General features: G+C 37.6%; 4 protein-coding genes across 4 annotated transcripts; 2 read left to right on the top strand and 2 right to left on the bottom strand.

The window, feature by feature from the left end:
* The first annotated feature begins 3,015 nt into the window (after window positions 1-3,015).
* Window positions 3,016-4,596, top strand: LOC110944963 (probable glycosyltransferase At3g07620). Its single transcript, XM_022186606.1, has 2 exons — window positions 3,016-3,491; window positions 4,527-4,596. Exons 1-2 carry the CDS (start codon window positions 3,016-3,018, stop codon window positions 4,594-4,596), a joined length of 546 nt encoding a protein of 181 aa, XP_022042298.1.
* Window positions 4,597-5,338: 742 nt separating this feature from the next.
* On the bottom strand, window positions 5,339-8,001 carry LOC110865806 (trans-cinnamate 4-monooxygenase). The gene is made up of 4 exons (XM_022115130.2): window positions 7,619-8,001; window positions 6,784-7,285; window positions 6,530-6,663; window positions 5,339-6,075 (listed from the first exon to the last, which is right to left on the bottom strand). The coding sequence occupies exons 1-4, from the start codon at window positions 7,899-7,901 to the stop codon at window positions 5,477-5,479; spliced, it is 1,518 nt and encodes a 505-aa protein (XP_021970822.1). The 5' UTR covers window positions 7,902-8,001; the 3' UTR covers window positions 5,339-5,476.
* A 2,801-nt stretch (window positions 8,002-10,802) lies between these two features.
* LOC110944964 lies at window positions 10,803-11,489 on the bottom strand. Its single transcript, XM_022186607.1, has 2 exons — window positions 10,996-11,489; window positions 10,803-10,941 (listed from the first exon to the last, which is right to left on the bottom strand). Exons 1-2 carry the CDS (start codon window positions 11,487-11,489, stop codon window positions 10,803-10,805), a joined length of 633 nt encoding a protein of 210 aa, XP_022042299.1.
* A 7,031-nt stretch (window positions 11,490-18,520) lies between these two features.
* Window positions 18,521-19,524, top strand: LOC110864142. The gene is made up of 2 exons (XM_022113218.2): window positions 18,521-19,161; window positions 19,269-19,524. Exons 1-2 carry the CDS (start codon window positions 18,601-18,603, stop codon window positions 19,302-19,304), a joined length of 597 nt encoding a protein of 198 aa, XP_021968910.1. The 5' UTR covers window positions 18,521-18,600; the 3' UTR covers window positions 19,305-19,524.
* Window positions 19,525-21,849: the final 2,325 nt, after the last annotated feature.

Here is a 21,849-nt window from a genome sequence, read left to right as displayed (position 1 = left end):
TCGATTATAAAAACGAGTCGGCTCGGCTTGGCTCGAATTTAAAACCGAGCTGCAAATATAAGCTCGGGTTCGGTTTGGTTTTAAACTGAGCTGGCTCAGCTTAGCTTGATTTGGCTCGAGTTTAAAAAAAATTAATACATAGCTCCCAAAGCTCAATAGTCTGAAATATTATTCGATAGTTTAAAAGAGCATATCCATAATGAGTTCAACATAATACATTACAGGCGAAAATCAAGTTCAACAACACAAAATAAGTTTCAAATTTTAATGAAATACATTATAAGTTTATTAGCATGGTAATTCACCTTCAAATATGCCATATATATACAATTACAATCATAAATAAATGTAAATAATAATTAGTTTTTTTTTGTAATGTATATAAAGTATATAAAAATAAAATACGTTAAAAGTAAAATAATCCGAGCTAAGCCGAGCTAAATCGAGCCAAACCGAGCCGAGCTAAAAATCGAGCCAAACCGAGTCAATTTGGCTCGTTACGAGTCGAGTCGAGCTAGGCTCAAATTCTTACCGAGCCGAGCCGGCTCAGCTTAGTTTCAAACCGAGTCATATCGAGCGTGCTTTTTCCGAGCTAAATCTGTCAAACTCCAAGCCGCGAGCTGTTTGGACAGCCCTTGTCATGGGTCAAGAACGGCCACACCGTGACTAAATTCAAATGATCAGCACAAGCCCCATTAGGGTGGATGGGATGGGGGCGGCAAGTGAAGGCAACCATCGGCAAGTTAGTTACGCAAACGATTCCCTAAATCGCAACAATCATTGGCAAGTTGAAATCAGCAATGTGGTTTGTGGTTTACCAATGATACCGAGAGGGAGAGGTGGGCTAGGGTGGACCCAATATTAAATCTAACCAATCACATTTCAGTTAATTTTTTTTATTAAGTTTAAAAATTGGTTGTGACATATGAAACATGAGAAACATATGTAGGGGTGTTTGGTATTCGAATTCAACACTTTGATTTGAATTGAAGAATGTTACGTGTCAATAAGTGAGGGAGGTTAATTGTAATTGTCAAGTAGTTTAGGGGGTCATTGTGAACAATCCAACTGTACTTAAACAATCAGTCATGGATTGAGTAGGGTATCGATGAATTTGAGAATATTTCTTCCTCTCTTGTGTTCTTCTATCTCTCTTAATCGATCTCTATTTTGATACGTAACAAAGAAGAATTCCAATTTCGAATTTGGTTTTAGAATTTGCGTTTCAAATTAGCATTGATTCGAGTTTAGATTTCGTATCTCTAATCAAACTTTGACTTTATGGTTTTTTATTTGAATATTCGAATTCAAGTTATAAATAATTAAAGGGTGGGATCCCACAAATAGATATTAGCGTATACAATAAACAAGATTTAACATCTACGACAATCCATCCATCCCCCTTATCCATACTCTTTTTAATCTTAATTGGAGTTTTACCTAACATATAATAGTTGAGCTAAATGAATATAGAGTTAACTGCCATTTTCGTCCCTGTGGTTTGGTCACTTTGGCTATTTCAGTCCATTTTTCAAAAATGCGCCATTTTCCTCCCCGACGTTCTGGAAAGGTGCCATTTCAGTCCAAAAATCATAACCCAGTTAAGTCGGTTAGTAAATAAGGACTGATTGTGTAAATTTGTAACAAAAAGGACTGATTGTGTAAATTTGTAACACCACCACCACTAGCCCTGCCACCACCACCACTCCGCTGCCACCACCACCACCACCACCGCCACCACCACCACTCCGCTGCCACCACCACCACCACCACCACCCCCACCGTCGCCGGTTCTCTCTCCCGCCTCCCTCTCTCTCTCTCTCTTCGACTGTGATGATGATTGATGAAGATGAGTTGCAGGTACCCCGCCACCACCACCCCCACCCGTACACCGTCATTCACCACCATACCCATCATCCGTTCAAACCGTGTCAAACCACCACGTACCCCATCGTCTAACCCCACCGTTGTTTCACAAGTTAGAGAGAAAAGAGTAGAAAGTGAGAGTGTAGATAAAAAAACAAACCACCATCTTCATCTCCACTACACTGCCACACCACCCGAAATCTCCACGTTCGTTCCTCCTCAGCCGTATTCCACCACCATAAGCCTCTACACCTGTAACCCATTCTTGTGAAGTTGCTGCTGTTGTGATTATAGAACATAGCAGAATAGAGAGAAAGGGTTTGCTGTTGTGTGCTAAGAGAGTAAGAAGTGTGCGAGCGGCTGATGCTTTTAGATTTTTAAGGTTTGGGTGTAAAGATGATCTAGAGAGAGAGAGAAACAATATTGGACGGTTGGATCTGGATGTTTTGAATATTTAGGGTTCCTTATTTTTTTATTTCTCTTTTTATGGTAATTGTAACATGCATTTGCAGCTTTAAAAATTTTCTGCCATTTTGAATGGCAAATTGTGTAGCTTTTCAAAAATTTCGCCATGAGAAAAATGCCCGGATAGTCCCTGTGGTTTCGCATTTTTTCACCTATAGTCCCCAACTTTCTAAAACTACCTGAATAGTCCCTAAGTTTTCATTTTTTGTTCCCGGATAGTCCCTGGGTCTAACTTCAGTTTGTTTTCTCTGTTAAGAGTGTGTGAAATGACAAAAATACCCTTTCCTTAAAAGGCCAAACCACAGGGACTATCCGGGCATCTTCTTCATTTTTATTTATAAAATCCCACCATCACACTTCATCTTCAACCTCCACCCACCATCACCCTCCTCCACCCTCACGCGTCACATCAGAAACATCCGCATCAATTTCCCCTTCTGGAACCGTACACTCGGTGCCGATCACTTTTACCTCTCAACCACCGGTGTTGACTCGTCCTCTGACCGAAACGTCGTCAAATTGAAGAAGAATTCCATTCAGATCTCCTGTTTTCCCACGTCATCCGGTTTGTTTATTCCGCATAAGGACATCACCCTACCCCCGATACACTCGCTTCAACAAATAACTCCGTCTGTTAACGACGTTAATGGCGTTAATTTCACTTATTTAGGTTACATGAAACTAATGGCCGGTCAAACTCCGTCAAATTTAATCGAAGAAATTAGTGATCATCCTGAATTTATTGTTGAATATGAGCCGGTGAGAAAAAAGGAGAACAAAAGGGAGAAATTTAAGAACAGTAGGTTTTGTTTGTTTGTGTATGGATCGGATATGACGTGGATGGTGGAGGCGATGGCGTCAGGGTGTGTGCCGGTGGTGATTACGGACCGTCCGTTACAGGATCTGCCGTTGATGGATGTGGTTGACTGGTCAGAGATGGCGGTGTTTGTGGGGGTAAAGGGTGGTGTTAAGGGTTTGAAACGGGTGTTGGATGGAATAGAGAAAAGTCGGTATGAGCGGTTGGTGGAATCTGGTGTGGCGGCGACACAGCATTTGGTGTGGAACGCAGAACCGCAGGCGCATGATGCGTTCCATATGGTTGTTTATCAGTTGTGGTTAAGACAGCATACGGAGGGTGATGGTGGCGGTGATGGTGGAGGGTGGAGGAGGGTGATGGTGGGTGGAGGTTGAAGATTAAGTGTGGTGGTAGGGTTTTATAGATAAAAATGAAGAAGATGCCCGGATAGTCCCTGTGGTTTGGTCTTTTAAAGTAAAGGGTATTTTTGTCATTTTACACCCACTTAACAGAGAAAACAAACTGAAGTTAGACCCAGGGACTATCCGGGAACAAAAAATGAAAAGTTGGGGACTATTCAGGTAGTTTTAGAAAGTTGGGGACTATAGGTGAAAAAATGCGAAACCACAGGGACTATCCGGGCATTTTTCTCTTTCGCCATTTTAAATGGCAAATTTTGCAGCTTTTCTTATTTCGCCATTCCAAATGGCAAATTTTGCAGCTTTTCTTATTTCACCACGGTGGGGGTGGTGGTGGTGGTGGCAGCGGAGTGGTGGTGGTGGCGGTGGTGGTGGTGGTGGTGGCAGCGGAGTGGTGGTGGTGGCAGGGCTAGTGGTGGTGGTGTTAGAAATTTACACAATCAGTCCTTTATGTTACAAATTTACACAATCAGTCCTTATTTACTAACCGACTTAACTGGGTTATGATTTTTGTACTGAAATGACACCTTTCCAGAACATCGGGGAGGAAAATGGCGCATTTTTGAAAAATGGACTGAAATGGCCAAAGTGACCAAACCACAGGGACGAAAATGGCAGTTAACTCATGAATATATGTAAGCAAAATAAAAGCAGAAAATATCTGGAAATAAAGAAAGGTAGACCTTGGGCGGGCCCATGCACCTAAAGACTGAAGTTACTGGATTACCCTTTTTTCCTCCCTGTTAGGTGAAAACACTCAACAGGATTTGAATATTTGATAGGCAATCTTAATCCTATATTCGGTTGAGTACCAAATAAAACATGTGAGAACCGCATCCTCAACTCAAACCAAAAGATCCCAACTGATCTTAATACAACTTTATTTATGAGTATCTAATACTCCTATTAAGTTATCTGAATTCAACTTTCTTTCCGAAAGTAAATAAATCTATGAGTATTATCATATACTTCCATTTCAGCTTTATCATGGACTTAGAAGCAACCATGTGGTCAATTTGGAAAACTCAAGTTCCTACTACTGATAGGTGATTGCTACTTATGGGTTCATGATGTTGATCCAGTTGAACACTGAATGTCTACATGAGTTGTGGAATCATTCCCATGGCGTGACCACCATCACCACATTGGAGCCACATTGACCAAACCCGCCACGTTCTTCCCTCTCCATCCCTTCAAGCGTTAGTAGGATAATGTGCAGGCCTTCTGATGCGGGAATATCAAGTGTCGACTCAATTATGTAATGAAATAAATCCACATTTAGTGTTCATTAAGTTTTGTTTTAATTTATGTCCATTGAGTTGATCATAAAAACTCTATATAAGTTCTCATGTAATTTGTATTGGGGGATAGTTTTTGAGCTTTATAAAATAATTGTTTGACTTTTTTTTTTAAATTCTTGTCTTTTGGGGGACGAATTTGGGGGTTTGGGAAAAGATCTTCGCGGGTATTCTTAGAATCAACGTGTTCGATCTTCGTTTCCGTATCATGCGCTACATCACCTTCACAACCCCTCTTGTGTTGTGTTTTATACCCAAAAACATGCAAAAGTGATGCCACCTAAATGTGACTCGGATGGTTCACCCTCCTGGGCGTGGAACCGTTACACATAATCACATACTCTTACAAATGCAAAATTAGGCGGTATTTATTTAAGCGAATTGTTGGGTTAAAATGAACAGTTAATGTGAATATTTATCTGCGCCCGAGCACCTAGGCGCACACTTTTTGCGCTTTTCACAACATAGCACATAGGATAACCACTTGCATTAAATTTACAGCTTTAAACTCTCAATCATTTGATGTTTTATATATGTAATGTGAAATAACTTTCAAAGAAACAAACATTAAAATACAATCATCATATCTTCAACGTTACATCAACAACCACCCAAAACGTACAACATAATTCTTACAATGCTCTTGGTTTAGCAACAATTGTGGAATGCTTCAAGATATGCAAACTAAACTGTCCACCTTTCTCAGTCGTATCAACCTTTGCCTGTCCTGGGGGCGGTAACAGCTCGAAGTTCTGCACCAGCCGCCCAATGGTGATCCCGAGGATCGGCAGTGCGAGAATAATCCCGGGGCAGCTCCTCCTCCCCACACCAAAAGGCAGATACCTGAAATCATTCCCATTAGCCTCCACTTTGCTTTCCTCTTCAAAGAACCTCTCGGGTCTAAACTCCTCTGGTTTCTTCCATTGCTCGGGATTGTTGGCTAGCCACCAGGCGTTGACCAAGATTTTGCTCTCGGCTGGAATGTCATAACCGCCAAGCTTGGCATCATGTAGGTTCATGTGTGGGACCAGGAGAGGGATAGCCATTCGGAGACGAAGGGTTTCCTTGATCACGGCTTGGAGGTAGGGAAGCTTGTGGAGGTCTGGCTCGGTGACTTGTACTCCTGGTCCGAGCTTTGTGTCAAGCTCGTTCCTGAGTTTGGCTTGGATCTCAGGGTGGTTCACCAGCTCGGCAATTCCCCATTCGATAGACCATAGGGTTGTCTCAATTGCTGAAAGTAACAAGAAGCGGTGTGAAATTTTGATACAATACCAGAACACGAAACAAATTTAACATGTAATTCGGGACTTGGGTTTAGTCTAAACTGGTCAGGGTCAATTTCGAGTCAAACCCACGAACACCCAACACATTTAACTAAATAAGTTGTGTTCGTGTCAACTCGCAGGTTTACGGGTTGACCCCAATACGTTTTGAAATTAAAAAAATAAATCGGCATAGTTTGTTTATACATAATATTTAAACAATAAAAATACTTTGCAAATTTGAAATTTTAAAGTATTAATACGTAAAAAAAATAATTAATATTATTTTGTAGCTTTCGTGTCAACCAGCCGCATATAAACTTATCGTGTTCGGCTTTCAGGTTCGTATCAAACACGCATGTTTAACAACCCTAGTGCTAAAAGGCAAAAAATAGAATCAAAATGCAATCAAATATAGCATACCGGCAACATTGATGTTCTCAACGATATAAAGAACATTGTCTTCATTGATCTCTCCTTTCTCCTTTGCGTCCAGTATATGATCAATTGCGCATTTCAGTTGGTTGTTATCCACGCTTTTTGTGCTCTCCAACTTCCTGTTCATTTCATTTACAAACAAAACCAAATTAATCAAGCTTAACAACAACAACAATAATAATAATAATAATCATAATAATAATAATCATAAACAGAACACATTAATTAAACTAACTTACTTCCTTTCATCAACAAAATAGTCCTTGAACAACTGAAACCTCTTCTCCTTCACCTCCTTACAAAGCTTCAAATAACCTTTCAAAAACGGCCTCAAAATCGGAATAAAATCCCCATAATTATACTCAAAACTCTGCGCCAATCGACTCCTTTCGCCATTCAACGCCTTCAACTTCACAAACAACGGATCATCCTCACTCTCAAACCTCCTATCAAACATAATCCTAAACATATTGTTATACATCATCAACTGCAACCGTCTCCTAATCACCACACCCTCCGTCGCCGCTGCCGGATTCTTCTTCACATCCTCCACAACCGCTGCCGCTTCCGCCTCCCATCCGTACCGGTACTGCTGGACAACTTTGTTGGTGAAAAACGGCACTGTCATGATCCGCCGCATCTTCCGCCAATGCTCGCCGTATACGGTGAACACCATGTCCTGTCCTTTTCCGGTGAAGATATCGAACACCACGTTACGTGTTCGTGATCCGAACTCCACTCCTTGAAGAATCAAAGAGACAAATATTAGAACAAAATAAACTTTGGTATTTTATTTGTAATGCTGCTCATATAAATGCAAGAGCTCTCTGACGAGTCTAAGGCTGGACGAAACCAGTGACCCACAGAAAGAAGCGGGACGTCACACGGGGCCGAAAACTAACCCCGTGTCCTGATAAGTCCAAGGCATGACAAAACTATGGATTGGCTTGTCCCCGGACCCACACGGGGTCGAAAACTAACCCCGTGACATTTTACTGTGGTAAGTTTTTCTATTCTATGGTGAATGTTAAAATATTACGGTCTGTAGAAGAGTATTTAGTGTGTAATAAATACCTTGGGTGTGGAGGACTTCCTTGGCGAGATCCGGCGAGGAGACGACGACGAGGTTGCGTTGGCCCATGCGGAGGAGGAAGATCTCGCCGAACTTTTTGGCGAGATCAGTTAAGTTACGGTGGTTAAGATCATCGCCGACTTGGAGCCAGTTGCCGAAAATTGGAACCGGAAGAGGTCCCGGGGGGAGCTTGAAACGCTTGCCGCGTAATTTGGATATGACAATGGCGCCTATAATGGCGGCAAAGAGTGCTAAGAGAGTTTTTTCTATAAGGAGGAGATCCATGGTGGTTGGTTGGTGGTGCCGGAATGAGTTAAATGATGTGTTGGTACGTAGGAGGGAGGTTTTATACAGGTGGTAGTTGAGTGGGTTAGGTGGACGTGTGGTTGGTGGGATGAGTTGGAGCTAACGGCGTTAGTAAGTTTGACGGCAAATTCAATAATTTTTTTTTATTGTTGTGTAACATCACATTATGATATGTAACAATGGATATAATTAGTGTTTAAGAAATCTATTATTTTGAAAAGAAGGGTCAAAGGCCACCGAACACATTTTAAATGTTGAGGTTGTAGGTGAATATTTCTTTTACAGGAAGACTGACTTATACAAAGTCTACACAGGGATAAGGCTATAGGGTGTGGTCATGACTCATATGACCACCATGACCCTTCACATCATCACCATGTCACCCATCTCTAATCCACCATTTAAAACCACTACCCTAGGGGTGTGGTCATGACTCAAACACTATTCCCTTATTTATTTTAGTTAATTTTTGTCTAAAGAAAAAGGAAAGGAAATCATGAAAAATGGAAACTAGGACCATGGTTGCCATGGTTTAATCCATGGGAACCATGGTGGATCAAGCAAGGGGGTGATGTAGTATTCTATTCATGTTCCTACATGGCAAATCATGTCCCAACCATGACCCCCATACCCTTTAACCTAATACCATATCTGAAGAAGATGTTTGTGAAGATCTTTAAGGATCTATGTTGAAATTTTAGTGATATACATTAAATATATTGCACAGAAATAAAAATAAGAACTAGATACACATAAATAAAATATAAAAAGAAAGGTCATACATGCATTATTAAACTTGCTATGTATAAAACTATTAGTATTTAAGTATGTTATTTTGTGCAAAATACGGTGACTAACTATGTTAATACCCTAGAAGTTAATACATCCAAACAATACAAAATGAAAAATTAATACCCTATAAAGTGATTTAAACTATTAGTACCTAAGTATGTTACTTTATGTAAACCATAGAGACTAACTATGTAATTAACTCTAAAACTAATGTAACCTCACCGTGTGTTGCTATGAGTGACCCAACACGTTTAACATGATTAACAAATAACAAAATCGAGTTGACATTCAACGGGTTTGAAACAAAATAAAAAACAAAGGAAACAACATTAAAAATAGAAAAGTGAGAAAAAAAAAACTATCAAAGGGAACATAAAAAAACCACTTGGAAAAATGGTGGAAGCCGGCGATTTGAACCCGGTACCTTGAGGCTTGAAGGCGATGTACACAGCATCCTGCTAATGGTGCGTGCATTGGTTCGCTCGTGAAAAAAGTGTTGGAAATTTTGTGAAAATAGCAATTTTCACAAATACAGGAAATGCATTTTTCATATTTTTGCACTAGAAATAAATATAAGAAACTGAGGGGATTTTATATATTTATTTGTGGGTTTGTGTTCTATGTTGGAAGAGCTTCGCAACGAATTAAATCGCGTCAAAAACGGAGCTAAGATAAATGAGATATTGATGCTCCAAGGTTGGTGTTTGAAACATTGAATGCTGAAATAATGGGAAAGTGACACATTGTCCTACATAGAAGGAGAGATGAAACTTAAAGTGATATTTTTTTTGAAAATAAAACCTCATTAAAACACGCCTTCGACCCAACCGGACAAAAAGCCAAACATACAACAGCACCCCCGACCCAAACGGGCAAAGGGAAAAGAAATTACAACATGTACAAATGATATTTACACCATTCTGTCCATCTAATATGATTACAGGAAGATCTATTTTTAACCCAAGCATAACCTCTAGATTTTAACTCCCAAATGATGTCTTGCGGACAACATCTTTTCTGTTTAAAAACCACCTCGTTCCTTTCTTTCCATATGCACCAGCAAGCTATCATAGCCAACCCGTAAATGATCTTCTCCTCCTTCTTACTACGCTTAAAGTACTTTTGGATTTCTAAAATGTCTTTGAACTCAAAAAAGTAAAGCGGAGAATGTTACACCAAACGCTGAAAGCCGTCCACACCCTCAGAGCTACCGGGCAAGCGGTGAACACATGATCTACCGATTCCTCGACATCGTCGCAAAAAGGGCACATAACCGAAGTTATGTCCACATTTCTTCTTCTTAAATTTACTCTCGTGGGAAGCCTATCCAGATTGCCTCTCCAAATCATAATGTTGCGTTTAATGGGAACCCACTTGCACCAGACAAAATTTGGCGGTTGACAACTACCTCTGTCACTATGCTAAGCACCTCACAACACTCCTTCCATTCCTTAAGCTTCATTTCTGACTCAGGCTGTCTAGACCATTGCCATTTGAAAGTTCCATTTCCGCTACCTGTTTCCATTCTCTCAGTTACCCTGCACGATTTAAAGCGCTCCAAACCAAATAAATGAGGCCACCTTTCCATGAAGGGAAGATCACCCACCCACGTGTCAATCAAAAAACGAATATCAACCCCATTCCCCACTTTACCCGTGATCAGACGATTTAAACCCTTCCCATTTAGTTTCATTTTGGATATCAATTTCACGATGTTTTTCTAATAACCCGAGATATTTTCATTAAGAGGAAGGAAGCTCCTTTGATTATATTTACTATGACACGCTTCCACCAATTTACACCAAAGATTATGGTTTTCAACCTGATATCTCCACCCCTATTAACAATAAGGGCTTCATTGACCTCTTAAGTATGCTAATACCCAACCCACCTTTTGTCTTGGGCCAAGTAACCCAATCCCAAGACACCCAGTTCATTTTCGACATGTTACCAGAGCAGGCCCAAAGGAATTTTCTCATTTTGTCTTTGAGGGACTTTAAAACCCCAGTCGGGGCCTTTTATAAAGATAAATAATAGATAGGCAGGCTTTCTAACACCGAATTGATCAAAGTAAGCCTCCCTTATTGATCAAGTTTTAGCTTTCCACAACAACAATCTTCTATAAAAATTCTTAATAGGTCTGTATTCTCTCAGCCCCACAGGATCTTTGTTTTTCGGAATGAGAGTTATGAAGGAAGAACTGCATCCCGCTGCTATAGTACCTTTCCTGTAAAAAGAAACTAACAATTTATAGAAATCGTTTTCAAAAACATTCCAGTACCTTTTAATGAATTTGAAGTTAAAACCGTCCGGTCCTGGAGCTTTGTCCGAGCCACATTCGAATACCGCGTGTTTAATCTTCTCTTTGCTGAAAGGAACCGTCAAAGATACTGTGTCCTCTTCCGACAGACACCTAATGTTCTGGCATATGAGTTTAGGTCTATCTCTAACTTTTTCCTCGAAAGCCCTTCTGAAGAATCTCATAATCTCTTTTTTAATCATAGAAGGTTTAGTGGTCCATACTTCGTCTATCATAAGGCCCAGAATATTATTGAAGGCCCTCCTACTTTTGATGTATCCATGAAAGAACTTTGTATTTTCGTCACCTTCCAAATCCCATCTAACTCTAGCTCTTTGTTTAATATCTTTCAATTTGTAACCTTCGATCTCCTTCAGATTTTTAAGGCATTCCAATCTGGTCCACTCCTCCTCTTCGGTTAACTCTCTGCCTTCCGACACCTCTTCCAAGCATTCTAACTCTTCCTTAAGATTCATCTCCGTTTCCTCTTCCTTAGATAAGACCTCTCTTTTCCAAATTCTTAAAGCCTCTCTAATCTTCTTTAAGTTATGAGTTAACACCTCGACGGCTCGTCAGGATCCCCAAACCTGTTAAAATTAGCCATCGCCTTCAGAACCACCTCATCAAAATCCTTTCTTTCCAATCAAGAGTTGAAAAATCTAAACGGTTTTGGGCCAAAGTTTTTATCCGCGCAAGTCAAAACCAGAGGGCAATGATCCGAAAACAGTCTCGGCAACGCCCGGAGGCATGCCACCGGCCACTTCGAAAAAAAAAACTCTTGACAGACTAGGAATCTATCAATTTTGCTATATTTATTATCATTATCTTTAAGGTACGTAAATTTTCTACCCTTCATCTCATATTCTCTTAGCTCATTGTCAGAAATAAAATTATTAAAAATTGAAGCACATTTTTTATTGAAAATGAACACTCCATCCTTATTGTTTCATGGAATGTGTACCTCGAAACAAGAAAAATTAGAAAGAAGATTCTGCATGAAACAATAAGGATGGAAAACATGGAAGGTGTAACGAAAGACACTAGGTTAATTAGTGAAAATATGGAAGGTTGATATCACCTTAATATCGTATTTTATTAAAACTTAAAAATCAAATTTTAAGATAATGCAAACCGGTTCAACAATTTAAATCGGTAGAACCGGATTTACTGTTAATACATAAGACATACCATATTATGATTTTATCGGCTTTTATCGTATCAGGCCAATGTGTGTATCTGGTATTATCGGCTTGTTGATGCCAATATTTAAAACATTGACTAAGCATTGTGATCACACTTCAAGGTTTTTTTTCTAATTATTTTTTAAAACTTTATAGTTTTTATGATTTTATTACTCTAAGCAGTTTTAACAATATGTTTCGTTAATACCTCCAAACGTTACAAAATGAAAAGTTAATACCCTAGAATGTGATTTTAAACTATTAGCACCTAAGTATATTATTTTGTTGAAATTGTTACCCACCATGTCCAATTTAATATTATTTATAAATTATAAGTAATAAAAATTCTCTTAGAATGCTTAATATTTTACAAGAAAATAGTTGTTTTTTTTTTATAAAACCATAAGCTAGTTACATAAATCCTAATTGAGATTGGATTGTTTTTAAGTTGAATTTGTATTTTATGAAATTGTAGAATTAACTAGTAGCATGGTTGAACCACGCGGTTCAATCGGTTGATTTCAAAGGCTAACCTCATATGATTTTAAAACCGGTTTTTAAAACATTAGTTATTGTTAAAAGATGTACATTGGTTATTTGGTTGTCAAAAGATGTACAATTACCATGCTTCAAAAGCTTGTAAAATGCCATCAAATGTTTATTGCTTTAAGATGCTGTACATTCACTATGCATCAAAAACTTGTATTTAGCTATTAATAACCTATGAAATTTGTTATAATAATAATAATAATAATAATAATAATAATAATAATAATAATAATAACTAGCAAAATTTCCTCACGCAATGCGACGGGAATTAGAGCGGTATCAGATGGTTTCATGACAATATCGTTATGGCTATGATACTAACACTTGGCTTAAGGTCATGTTTTTTTTCAACAAAGTTCATACATGAACGCCGAGAAAAATATATTAAACAAAGTCGCGTATTCATCTTTAACAACAAAAAGATAATGAACGCAAGTTATCAGAGGAAAAATCAAATTTAATAAAAAACAAAAATGGTTAGAATCATATATTATTTAAGGTATAATGGGTGAAAATGGAGCATAAAAACTTTTTATATAATATCTTAAAAACAGATGTTACTCTTCAACATGGTTCTAGATTTATATATTTTGTGCGCGATGTGGTGGGAATTTGCTCGTTACTGGTTTGGCTCGTATCACTATTGTACCGGCTTTCGGCTTAAAGTCGATGATAATATGCACAAATAAATATGTTTTACATTGAAAACCATAAAAAAGAATACCGTTACCCGTTCTAATAATAACACCGGTACCTATGTCAATAGAGAATCATATAAAAAAAGAATATTGGTATCGGATCCGATAATAACAAACAATAGAAGAACTTATGCGAGTATCGGTTCAGTTCACCACTAAATTATGTTAAATAAAACTCTTTTTTAAACAAAATTTATACAGACACATCAATAAAAAATATATTAATCACGTATTTAGCTAGAAAAATACTGAACGCGAGTTATAGGAAAAATATTGAATTAATAAAAATTAAATTGATTAAAAACATATATAATTTAATGTATAAGAGATGAAATTGAAAATTAAAAAAAATATAATAACATAAAAATTTTGTTTTACTATTCATGGCAAGTTGAAATTAATATGTATAATATTGAACTAAATAAAAATTAAATTGATTAAAAACATATATAATTTAATGTATATGAGATGAAATTGAAAATTAAAAAAAAATGAATATAATAACATAAGAAATTTGTTTTACTATCATGGCAAGTTGAAATTAATATGTATAATAATAATAATAATAATAATAATAATAATAATAATAATAATAATAATAATAATAATAATAATAATAATAAGTTGAAAAGAAAAAGAAATTTGAAAGGTGAGCGGAAGACGAAAGTGGAAAGTAGCACTAGATCTTGGTGGGGTAGGTGAGAGAAGTTGGTGAAACCCATGGTCACCAACACAAAACCACTAAACTAACTATCTGTATATTTCAATATTATATTTATATAGGTTATTTTATCATTGAAATACAGTGTTAATTTTTTAACTGCTACTTACAATGGATGGGCAGATACCACTATATGTATCAAAAATCATAAAAAATAGTATTGGTATCAGTATCGAAAATCTACTGTAAGCATCTGGTATTTGATGATAAAAATCAGTAATTTACCGGTATCGTATCAAAAACGCCAAAAAGTAAGTGTCAAATCGGTACCGAAATTCAGTACCAGTACCCGGTACCAAATATTTATCCCTACTAATTACAGACCATTTTACTTGTGTTATTAAATTTATACATTTTGTCTATTATGAATTATGATATAACTTTTAGAACTTACAAATAAATACAAGAGTAAATTACAAGTTTTGTCCTTTATGTTTGCATCAAATTTCAGGCGTTGTCCTTTAGCGCAAAAGTTGACAGGCGGTGTCCTTTACCTTTCAAAATCTTGCACGTTTTGTCCTTTAGGCTAAACCCAGTTAGATTTTTTGGTTAAATCTAGTCATGTGCAAGGCACATGAGGGTACTATTGTAATTTCAGCATTCAAGGGGTTATTGTTTAAGATAAATTATATCAAGGGGCTATTATGTAAAAATAAAACAAAATAATTTAAGATATTATTTTTATAACCATACAATCAGACCAAATTTGCACCACTTATCACCACCATCCTCCACCTCCACCACCACCCTTCACCGCCACCACTACCTCCCTTCATCATCTACAACCACCATACAATCGGACCAAATTTGCACTTTTTCGTCCTAAAATAAAATATTTGCATCTGAAAATCCCATGTTTAATCATATCTCCCACTGTGTAAACATGCTTCCCGGATTGTTGGTTGTCTGTAGTGGTGCGGTGGTTAACGGTGGCTTGTAAATACCTTAGGGAACAACATTCCTTTGCCTTTTCTTTGTGCACTGATCACAAGAACTTCTAATGCATCTTATAAATTCACATCTGATCGCATTTTGCTAATCTGTAAGGTATACATCTGCATCACATTTCAATTTCATTTTAGTAAACAAATATTTAGAAAAAAAAATCGATAAAATAATACCAATTCTCAGCACTCAGTTTCCCCAAATCATTAAATCATTTTCCTAATTTCATATTTCCAATCTGAAATCAAGTTTTCTTCAAATTTATCTAAGTATTAAAATTATTAATTTTCAATTCATCAAATTAAGCATTCAATTTCACAAAAACTCTACAAAATGTCCGATAAACAGCTTTCAATTTTTGTAATCTAGAATCATTTATCCCATTAAATTAGGGCACAAATGAAGATATCAATCCAAATTTGGGGAAAAACTAAAAACCAACAACAAAATGCAAAAACCATGAAGCCAATCATAGATTAGTGACAGTACTGACCCAACGACTTGACGTTGGCCTTGATTGTACCGCTGCAACTGGCGGCCGCTGCGAGAAACGGTGGTGATGGTTGACGCAGTAGGGTTGGGGTGGTCGGTAGGTGGGGGTGGAGGCGGTGAAGGCTGAGGTGGGGTGGGTGGCGGTGGTGAAGGTTGTGGGGTGATGGTGGTGGTGGTGGTGGTGAGGGGTTCCGAGAGATTAGAGAGAGATTGGGTTCTCATGGTTCAGAGAGAAGGAGAAACAGTTTTAATTTTTTTATTTTTGAGTTTTATAGATTCAGTCCCTCAATATTAAGTGTGTACAAAATAACCCCTGTGAAGGTGTAATGACAAGTATGTCCTCATGTGCAAGGCACATGACTATACTTAACCAAAAATTCTGACTGAGTTAGGCTCAAAGGACAAACCGTGCAAAATTTTGAAACATAAAGTACAAAACTCGTCAACTTTTGCGCTAAAGGACAGCGCCTGCAATTTGATATAAACATAAAGAACAAAACTTGTAATTTACTCTAAATTCAATTATACACATACCTTGATACTGTTAGAATATAACCTTTTTAACATACAATATTGTTTGAACATCCTTTTCAAATTTATTTTATGATTCATACCAACTATTTATAAAAAAGGATTTTTAAAATATAACATTTATTGTGAAACCTTTGGTGAATATGATATGTTAGATTGTTAGAGCCGTACTTGATCAACTTTGAAAAGTCGTGCTAGGTTAGTTTTAAATGCAAATATAATAGTTGTAACTATGACTGGTTGAGATTTAATGAAAATATATAATATATTTAATATATTTAATATAATAGTTGTAAGTTGTAACTATGACTCTGGTTGAGAAGATAGAGAAACTATGGGTGTGATCATGCCTGGTTTCAAGTTAGTCAAACTAAAAGGTTTGAAACGGAATTCATAAAACTAATTTAATTTTGAGTTAACCTTGGAAAATCTTACGGATGCTATTAGAAACCATTGAGATGACTTCTTTACATGAGACACTTAATAATGAATCATTCATCGTTTAAAATCTTAGAAGTTTCTTAAACAAAAGTAAAAGGATAGAATTACAATGTTTATTCGTCTTTCCAAAATTTCACAAAACTAGTAAATTAACCTTGCGGTTCGAACGGAATTCGATATCAGTTTAGTTTATTATGGTATCGATACGATACCAACACTCAGTATAAGAACTGAAATAGAAAACCCAATAAGAAAAGTTAAAAGAAAACTTTATTGAAGTTTAGGGGCTTTTTGATAACTTTGTTAGAGTTTAAAGTGTAAGAATATAAATTGATAAAAGAAATAAAGGTAAACTAAGTAAAATTTAGAGGCGTTAATGAAACTTTACTAACCTGCACATGTGTGTAAGTAATATGAAGGTTATATCACACATGTGTAAGAAAAAAGTTAAATTTTTTGAAACATACGAAGAAGAGTAAACTGCAATTTTACCCCCTGAGGTTAGGGGTCATTGGCATGTCTACCCCCCTAAGGAAATAATTGCATTTTTACCCCCCACTGTTTGGGGTTATGTCGCATGTTTACCCCCCGGGCCAAGTTTCCGTTAGATGTTAGCGTTTTCTGTTAATGGTCAAAGGGCAAATAGGTAATTTTGCTTTCCTGTTGACTTGCAACCTCATTTAATCACCCTTTCATCACTTTGAAACCCTGAACTTAACCTAACTCGAAATTGAAGAGCTCTGCATCGGCGATCAGGCATTCTTCAACAATTACAACAGATTAGAAGTCTGTTACGAGCATGGATCTTCGATTGTGGAAGGTACGAGCTGAAGATCAGTATTTCGAACCGGCTGAAATGTACCGTAAGTGACATGCAAGCTCACAGGGTCTAAATTAGGTAAACATTTAACTTTTTTCTGTGTTAATTTGTTGTTGATGTGTGTTTATAGGAGAAACCCAATCTCAATTTACCATTAAATTTCACCATGGAGGTAATTTTGTAGAAAACCCAAATAGGAAATACGTTGGTGGGAAGATGAACTACATTGATCATGTAGATTTTAGAGTGTTCAATACTGATGTTTTAGAGGAGATGGTTAAGAAATTAGGATACAATGATGGTTTGTTTATCTGCATTCATTACAAGGAACTGTACTGTTCGTTGGATTTTGGTCTTAGGACATTAAAATCTGATGTTGACTTAGAGCCTATCTTTGATCATGTGCGTCAAGGAGTCCACATGATAGACATGTATGTTGAACACCGGAGGTCAACAATATTGGAAAATACAAGTGAAGGTCCTGTAGGGGCATGCAAAGCAATTGTTCCCGCGTCATTTACAATAAATAATCAGAATCATAGTATGAATGAAGATGAGGAAGAGAGTGAAGGAAGTGATCCTGATTATGAGTATGTTGAGGAAGATAATTTGGTTTATGAAATAGAGGTGGATATGCAGAGGTTCAGGGCTAATGTTGATTTTACTAGGGAAGAACTGGATGGTTCAAGTGATGGGGATCATGATGATGACAGAAGCAAAGAAGGTCATGTGCCTGTTGACCTGGAGGATTTTGAAAGTGGGTCTGATGACAATTCAAGCCTTAGAGATAAGGTTGCCAGGAAGATAAGGAGGAGAAATAAGAGTGCTTTAAAAGGTCCAAATGATCTGCCATTCTATGTTGGTCAGCTTATTGATGACAAGAAAAAGATGAATCAGATGGTGAAAGATTATGCTCTTAAGGCAAGGAGGGATGTGTTTATTCTAAAAAATAAATTGTTAAGGTATAGGGTAGTATGTTTTGGAAGCAATCCACCACTACTTGGTCCTGTAAATAAAAAGGGGGAAGAGGGGCAAAATAGTAAATGCACCAAAGTAGGGCAAAAATACAAGCACCTTAAAAGGCATACCAAGCCCACCTGTCCTTGGGCAGTTCACATCTCAAGGAACACAGACAAGGATAAGTGGTGTGTGAAGACCATTCATAATCAACACAATTGTTTGACAACAAGGGTCGTTTCTTTGTACACAATGAGTTCGATTGCCAGAGAGATCCAACCTATGATTGAAAGCAATCCAGACATGCCAATTCAAGCAATCCAAAGTCAACTGCTTCGGAAGCATCAATTTGAAATATCACTACATAAGGTCTTTAGAGCCAAGAGGATAGCAACTACGAAGATCTATGGTGATTACCAAGAACAGTATGGTCTGCTAATGTCATACTGTGATGAACTTCTAAAAGCCAACCCAGGTAGTACAATTAAAATTGATGTGGAGCCATGTGGGAACTCAGCTAGTTCTACAAGGCAGTTTCGAAGGGTTTATTTTTGTTTTGTCTCTATGTTGAGAGGATTTAAGATGATTGGAAGACCATTGCTAGGTGTGGATGGTTGTTTCATGAAAGGTCCATTTCCTGGACAGATCTTGAGTGTTGTTAGTATTGATGGGAACAATAGCATATATCCAGTTTGTTATGCCCTTGTTGAGGCAGAAACAACACAAACCTGGAAATGGTTTTTGCAACTGTTGAGAGATGACCTAGGGTGTACGGCTAACTCTTGTTTCACCTTCATCAGTGACAAACAAAAGGTAATAAGTTCTTAAGTGTTAATTATTACATTGCAAAAAAACTTTCGTAGCAAAATATTGTGATTAATTGCTTTTTGTATCACATGGTCTGATTCCTGCTATGCTAGCTGTTTTTCCTAATGGTGAGCACAGATTTTGTTTGAGGCACATTCATGAGAACATGAAATCCAAGTGGCGTGGAGATCTTTACAAGAATTTGCTTTGGTCAGCCGGAAGGAAGACATCTATTCCATACTTTGTTGCATTATTAGTTGTAATTTTAGCAAAAATGGTTGTACCCACTTGATTTTTTTTGTCTTTAATTTTTATTTTGTCTTTAATTATTATTTTACTTTTAATCCAAATACTTTAATAATTTTACAACTTAAAGATCCCATTCACTGCTTGGTCAAGAGCATACTTTTCTGGAAGAGCTAAATGTGATATGTTGCTGAACAACGTATGTGAGGTCTTTAACAGACAAATCGTAGGAGCAAGGGACAAGCCGATTATCACATGCCTAGAATTCATTCGGGAGTACATGACCAAGAGGATAGTGAATGTCAAGAAATTGCAAGCAAAGTGTATGGGGCCACTGACACCTCATGCCACTGAGGTCTTCGATGAGATCAAGAAACAAGCTGCTGAAATGTCTGTTTTAATGGTTGATTCAGACAAGTATCAAGTAACAGGTTCGAGATCACAGTGTGTTGTGAATGTTAAATGTCACAACCCCCGATCCCTAGTTCCCGGGAACGGGCGGCCGTGAGCCAGTTTCGGTGGTATCATATTATTATCCAATTTTGCAGCGGAAATTTTCATCAGGACCGTAGTTAGGAAATATTTAAATCAGAGTAAACCACCAAATTTTATAATATTAAACACATGGGTAAAACTCAAGTTTTCATTACAAACTGATTTACAGGGATAAATCCCACTTTATTGAAATAAACGCTTTCTTTTATTTAGGTAACTTTTATAGCCACTTTTTCAAGCCTTCAGTGCTGTCCAGCTGGCTTCTAATTGGCTTTCACATTGTGTTACCTGAAACGCGTTTTAAAAACATTTTGTCAGTGGAAAATACTGGTGAGTGAATCCCAGTTTAACCAAGAAATATTAATTTAATTTAAATAGTATTGAGGGCGATTACAATGTTTATATCTACACAAATTACTCATTCAGTACTTGCCACTCGACCGGATCTGTGGATATGGTCATATCACACATTGGCTAACTCTTCGTCCAATTGTGAAGATTATCAAGTAATGTATACAAAACCCCATAATACCGGCAGTAACTGAAGAATTACAAAGACTCAATCACTGCTAAATTGCATTGTAAAATAGTTAAGGTTTTGTAAAAACTGTTAACAAAAAGGAGATTACTCACTTTGTTGTCTTAGGTTTTTCTTTAGGGTTTCCTGGTGAATATCTATAATTTACACAAATGCACGTGTGTTAGCATAATAACCCATTTTAACATTAGTAATACCCTCCCTGAGACGGCATTCCAACGACTACGTCGGGCAGAACCACGACAGCCGTTACGGAACCCTAGATCAATCGGGCAGAGTATCTAATACGTCTCCAGGGGTTATAATACTTACATCGTAGCAGAACCTCGCTATTTAGGGGGTATAATGCCCGGGTATAATAACGCCACTACAGAAATTGAGATTGAAAGAAAGAAAATGAACGACGGAAAGTGAAAGCCCGTTGCCTTCTTATATAGGGCTGTAATCGCGTCTCCACGCGGCCCGCGTAAAGAATAGGCCAAGCTTACGCGGCCCGCGTCAACGCTGGGTCAACGCGTAGCTTGGCGGGGTCAGCGTATAGGTCCGCCACGATGATGACACGTGTCATCACCGGGCTGCGCCACCATTTGAGACACTCGCGGTCCGCGTTAACTAACGGACTCTCTTATGCGGCCCGCGTTAACTAAAGAAATCAAAGGAATCCGGATACACCTTCATACGGCCCGCGTTAAGTTGAGGTGAGGTCCTACGCGGGCCGCCTCAGCTTAATTTTTAGTGTTTTAATTTATTTTATATGTTATATTACATTTTGGGCTCGGTTTTCACATACGGGGTGTAATATAAGACATATCGGGATATTTCAATAAAATAGGGTGTCGGAAAAATATTCAAGGGTGTCGGTTTACGTTAGGGTTGTTATATCCTCCCCACCTTGTTTTAGAGCTCGTCCTCGAGATCTACTGGAACAAGTGTGGATATTTCTTTTGCATTTCTGATTCGAGTTCCCATGTATACTCAGGTCCTCTTTTGGAGTCCCATTTCACTTTGACCAGAACTAATCTCTTATGCTTGAGATTCTTAATTTTCCTATCTTCAATCTGTAGAGGTCTCTCTACAAATTTGAGTTGTTCATTTACCTCTATATCCTTGAGAGGTACTACGATTAATTCATCGGCTAGACACTTTTTGAGATTAGATACATGAAATACATCATGTATTCCTGCCATTTCCTCTGGCAGTTGTAGCTGATAGGCTACAGGTCCTATTCTTTTAATAATCTGAAAAGGTCCAATATACCTGGGACTAAGCTTTCCTCTTTTAATGAATCTTACCACTCCTTTCCAAGGAGAGACTTTTAGTAACACTTTATCACCTGCTTGGAATTCTAACGGCTTACGTCTGTTATCAACGTAGCTCTTCTGTCGATCACGTGCTGCTTTCAGTCGTTCCTTGAC

Source organism: Helianthus annuus, chromosome 6, assembly GCF_002127325.2.
Source record: "Helianthus annuus cultivar XRQ/B chromosome 6, HanXRQr2.0-SUNRISE, whole genome shotgun sequence".
NCBI lineage: Eukaryota > Viridiplantae > Streptophyta > Magnoliopsida > Asterales > Asteraceae > Helianthus > Helianthus annuus.
The sequence above is the reverse complement of the archived record's forward strand: the minus strand, read 5'-3'. Positions and strand labels throughout refer to the sequence as shown.

Excerpts from the sequence above, each read along its gene's own strand:
- LOC110864142 (XM_022113218.2), top strand. The coding sequence starts at position 18,601 with ATGAGTTCGATTGCCAGAGAGATCCAACCTATGATTGAAAGCAATCCA. Across the intron at positions 19,162-19,268 it reads TCATCAGTGACAAACAAAAG|CTGTTTTTCCTAATGGTGAG; the intron begins GTAATAAGTTCT and ends CTGCTATGCTAG.
- LOC110944963 (XM_022186606.1), top strand. The coding sequence starts at position 3,016 with ATGGCCGGTCAAACTCCGTCAAATTTAATCGAAGAAATTAGTGATCAT. Across the intron at positions 3,492-4,526 it reads GGTGGCGGTGATGGTGGAGG|CTTTATCATGGACTTAGAAG; the intron begins GTGGAGGAGGGT and ends CTTCCATTTCAG.
- LOC110944964 (XM_022186607.1), bottom strand. The coding sequence starts at position 11,489 with ATGAATCTTAAGGAAGAGTTAGAATGCTTGGAAGAGGTGTCGGAAGGC. Across the intron at positions 10,942-10,995 it reads AACTTCAAATTCATTAAAAG|GAAAGGTACTATAGCAGCGG; the intron begins GTACTGGAATGT and ends TTCTTTTTACAG.
- LOC110865806 (XM_022115130.2), bottom strand. The coding sequence starts at position 7,901 with ATGGATCTCCTCCTTATAGAAAAAACTCTCTTAGCACTCTTTGCCGCC. Across the intron at positions 7,286-7,618 it reads GGAAGTCCTCCACACCCAAG|GAGTGGAGTTCGGATCACGA; the intron begins GTATTTATTACA and ends TGATTCTTCAAG. Across the intron at positions 6,664-6,783 it reads TATTTTGTTGATGAAAGGAA|GAAGTTGGAGAGCACAAAAA; the intron begins GTAAGTTAGTTT and ends TGAAATGAACAG.